This window comes from Ananas comosus, linkage group 1 (genome assembly GCF_001540865.1).
Source record: "Ananas comosus cultivar F153 linkage group 1, ASM154086v1, whole genome shotgun sequence".
Classification (NCBI taxonomy): domain Eukaryota; kingdom Viridiplantae; phylum Streptophyta; class Magnoliopsida; order Poales; family Bromeliaceae; genus Ananas; species Ananas comosus.
In genome coordinates, this window is record NC_033621.1 from 4,268,085 (window position 1) to 4,272,075 (window position 3,991).

Sequence of the window (3,991 nt, forward strand, 5' to 3'; positions counted from 1 at the left end):
AGCTCACCCCACTCCAACAATCCGACCAAAAATCAATGGTACTATCGTTTCCCAGTTTATATATATTCCCATTTAAAGATTATCAGATAGATTAGAACTTCTTTGTCCACCGTGGGAAGAGCCTAAAGGATCTTCCTTTCCTTCAAAGGTCTTCTTCTACGAGTAGTATAGGGGCTTGAATAAACCTGTGTTTCCACTATAATTGAGGCGTCGTGTGAACTATCACCACATGTTGGCAGCATATCAATTTTATGGATGCATTCTTTAGGACTTCAGATTTTAATTTTTGATTGAAATTTTTTATGTATTTTTGACTTGGGTTATTTCTTTTTCATATGAATCGGAGATTTATGCTTATAACTAAAACTAAGAACCATATTTGATTTATTTTCTCTTGTTCATTCATTGTGTGCTTCCTGTGGAACTTTAATTTTCCTTAATTGATTACCCGGTTAGTTCTTATTATTATTTAATTAAGTTACCCTTAATTCTTAATTTATTTAATTAGCTTTAGGTCAATCTAAGGTTAGTATGATAATTAGGTCCATTATAAGTTGGAAGTGGTCCCCTTAGGGTTGAGTCGATCCCCATTAAGTTATAATTCTAACCAAATAATTCAAAAGCTAAAACTGATATTGTCAAAAACGGACAAATCTATTAATAGTATTCTAGGCCCAACTATATATATATAATAATATATTATATTATATATTATATTATTATATGATATATATATTATAGTATAATTCTAGAGGGAGAGTCACGTGGACCTGTGAGTCACTCCCTCTCACAACGGTCACTAGCCAAAGTGGCTCAATGGACAGCAAAACAAGGCCTGCCATAAGCGCCATCTATTTGTTTTCCACAACTTTCGTCGTTGAAAAACGAAAGCCAAATTTTTCATATATGTCAAGTTAAGTTTTCATGAAAAATTTTTATACCTCCAACAAACACGCAAAAGCTAATTTTTCGTCGAAAATTTTTTTTCCACAAATTTTACACTTTTACATAGAACCAAACAGCACCTTATAGAAAGAGTAGTGCTAAGGATACTCACAAATATATTCTATTGTACTATTGATAATAGTACAATATTATTATTATTTTATTACACTCTAACATTAATTATTAAATTCTTAATATTATTGAATTCTAAACACCATCATTATATCTGAAATACTAAATTTTGAATCCGTCTACATGTGTGTACCAACACATTAATAATATAATATAATATTTTTTTAAAAAAAAATAATATAATAGAATACCTAAAAGTGGGATACTCTATAAATATTTCTCTGGCAATAATATCCTGCATATTAGATAAACGATCTAATTAATTAATTAATTAATGTATAGAAAATTCGTTATAGTCATATGACATACATGATTTTTTTTTTTTGAGAAAGAGATAGCATACCATTCATTTTATTTATTTTTTTAAAAAATAAATTTAGCTAAAAATATAAAATAATTAGAATTCGAATTTAAAATTTTGAATACTAATCATTAAATTTTACCCCTTATGCTTTGGGCGGTGGATATGTACATGAGAATGGCGGCGCAAAAGACTTGAGAGGAAGACTCGAAGTGGTGGGAACAAAACTTACGATTCTTCTCCTCCACTTTCCCACTCATTCAACACCACAAGCAAAACTATGCATGCCTGAACCTAGTGTATTATATTACAGATGTTTCAATTAATCATAGATTTAATTTATTGAATGATTAAATTCTTTGGTTCTTTATAAATTGAACAGTGTCATTTTCTATGCTGTTTATTTTCAAACCACTAATATGGACTAACTGTGATAGGTTTTCAAATTTTATAATCTTTATTTATAGTTTCTTTTGATGTTATAAATTACATTTATTGAATTTTTTTATTAAATCCTAAAGAGTGTGGAATATTGGAAGAAATTTTGAAAATCATACAGAAAAATATTAAAAATTTTTAAAATTTTTAAAAATATACTTAAAGTTTGTTTGCAATTGCGCGGAGCTTGTATTACGTAAGACGAGAAAGTATAATGAAAAAATATTTTATTTATTTTCCTACGTAATATTGTGTTTTGTATATCGCAATGAATTAATTATTATATGTTTTCTGTAGTTTTACTAGAGAGCCTAAAATATATTTTTATATATATTTTTCTTTTTCTAACTTTATTTTATGAAACAGCGCCGGATGGGCATCAATACCAAATGGGGCCATAGATATTACCCCTTAATTAATCCTTTAATATAAAAATACGGTACCAAACTAGCCCATTTCTCATTATAAAAATCTCGCTGAAATTGTTATCGGCCTTAATGAACAGCAGCATTTCACAAGAAAAGTCTCACAAACTTCTTCATGTGGGCACCAACCAAACCTGCAGTCATTATTAGTGTCATGAGCACCCTTCCCTCCCGGAAACTCCTCCTATCTCTGCACCTCATCTCGCTACTCTGCCTTCCCCTCTTGCCGCACGGCCAAATCTGCGGCAACACCGGCGGTAACTACACGACCGGCAGCCCCTACGAGTCCAACCTCCACCACCTTCTGGCTTCTCTCGCCTCCGCAGCCCCTGCCTCCGATGGCTTCTCCGCCGCTGCCGCAGGCGAGTCTTCTGACCGAGTGTTCGGCGTCGCCCAGTGCCGCGGCGACGTCAACGCCACCGACTGCCGCGCCTGCCTCGGTACCGCTTCCGCCGGCATCCTGCAGCGCTGCCCACACAGCAGAACGGCCGAAATCTTCATGGACCAGTACTGCCTGCTCAAGTACTCCGACCGGAACTTCACCTCCTTCCCCGAGACCTCGGAGCAGACGTTCGCGTGGAACAACAACAACGCGACATTCCCGGATTACGCCGAGGACGCCACCGGCTACAACTTCGTCAACCAGGTGCTGGACACGCTGCTGAGCAGCATCGCCGATGCAGCCGCGTCGAGCTCGAACTCCGTCAAGCTGTTCGCGACCGGCGAGCTGAGCACCACGAAGGGTTTTCCAACGACATACGGGCTGGCGCAGTGCCTCCCGCACATCGGGGGCTCGGAGTGCCGCCAGTGCCTCCAGGGGCTCGTCAATGAGACACTGAAGTTGTTCGACGGGCGGCAAGGCGGCCAATTTCTCGTCGGCTGGTGCTATTTAAGGTACGAAGTGTACTTGTTCTACTACGGGAAGCCGACGATAAGCCTGTTTTCTTTTGCACCGGTGAACCTGCCCAGCTCGCCGCAGCCTCCCGGCCCTCCGCAAATTCCAACTAAAAGTGAGGAACTGCACTCTTTATGCCATTCTCATCTGTATATGCTATACATAAATAGTGTACATCTTACAGCCATGCACTCTTTATGTCATTTTCATCTAAAAATATGGTGGACATCTTAATTACAGCAGCCACTCATCTAAAGATTTAGAAATTCCTTTTGGGTTTTTATCATTGAAGGACAAAAAATAAAAAAGAAAAAATGAAAAACCTGTGAAGAATATCATGTTTTCCGTGGATGAGGTGTTTGATTATATGCTGCTGTAGATGTACAGGTATCATTACTTTTTTGGTTTTTAAATATATAAAATATTAAAATTAATTTTTTAAGCAGTTTGTGTTTTTAGGGAGGTCGATTTATTTCACTGGGCAGGAGGATTTAATAAGTACTAATAAATAAAAAAAAAAAGCCAATCTTTTTGGCCTTTTTGCATAAAAAATTCACTTATTTTGGGCTTTTGCAAAATCGGGTCACCTTTTTCGTTTTTGCAAATTCGGTCCGCTTTTTCAACAAACTGACCAAAATACCCTTATTACTTTTTCTCTTTCCTCTTTCTCTCTCCTCTTCGTTCTCTCGTTCTATTTTTTTTCGCCGAAAAAAAATAGCGAAGGCCAGGCGGGCGCGCCGCGGGAGCACCGCCAGGCGGGCTCTTCTTCTTCTTCTTCTTCCTGCAGGACCAATTTTTTTTTCTCTTTTTTCTTTTTCTTCTTCTTTTTTCTCCTGCTGGAGCTTTTTTTTTTTT

General features: G+C 37.0%; 1 protein-coding gene across 1 annotated transcript; it reads left to right on the forward strand.

Annotated features, from left to right (window-relative positions):
- On the forward strand, positions 2,396-3,370 carry LOC109717401 (cysteine-rich repeat secretory protein 38-like). Its single transcript, XM_020243175.1, has one exon. The coding sequence runs from the start codon at positions 2,396-2,398 to the stop codon at positions 3,368-3,370; it is 975 nt and encodes a 324-aa protein (XP_020098764.1).

Coding starts and splice junctions, on each gene's coding strand:
- LOC109717401 (XM_020243175.1), top strand. CDS start 2,396: ATGAGCACCCTTCCCTCCCGGAAACTCCTCCTATCTCTGCACCTCATC.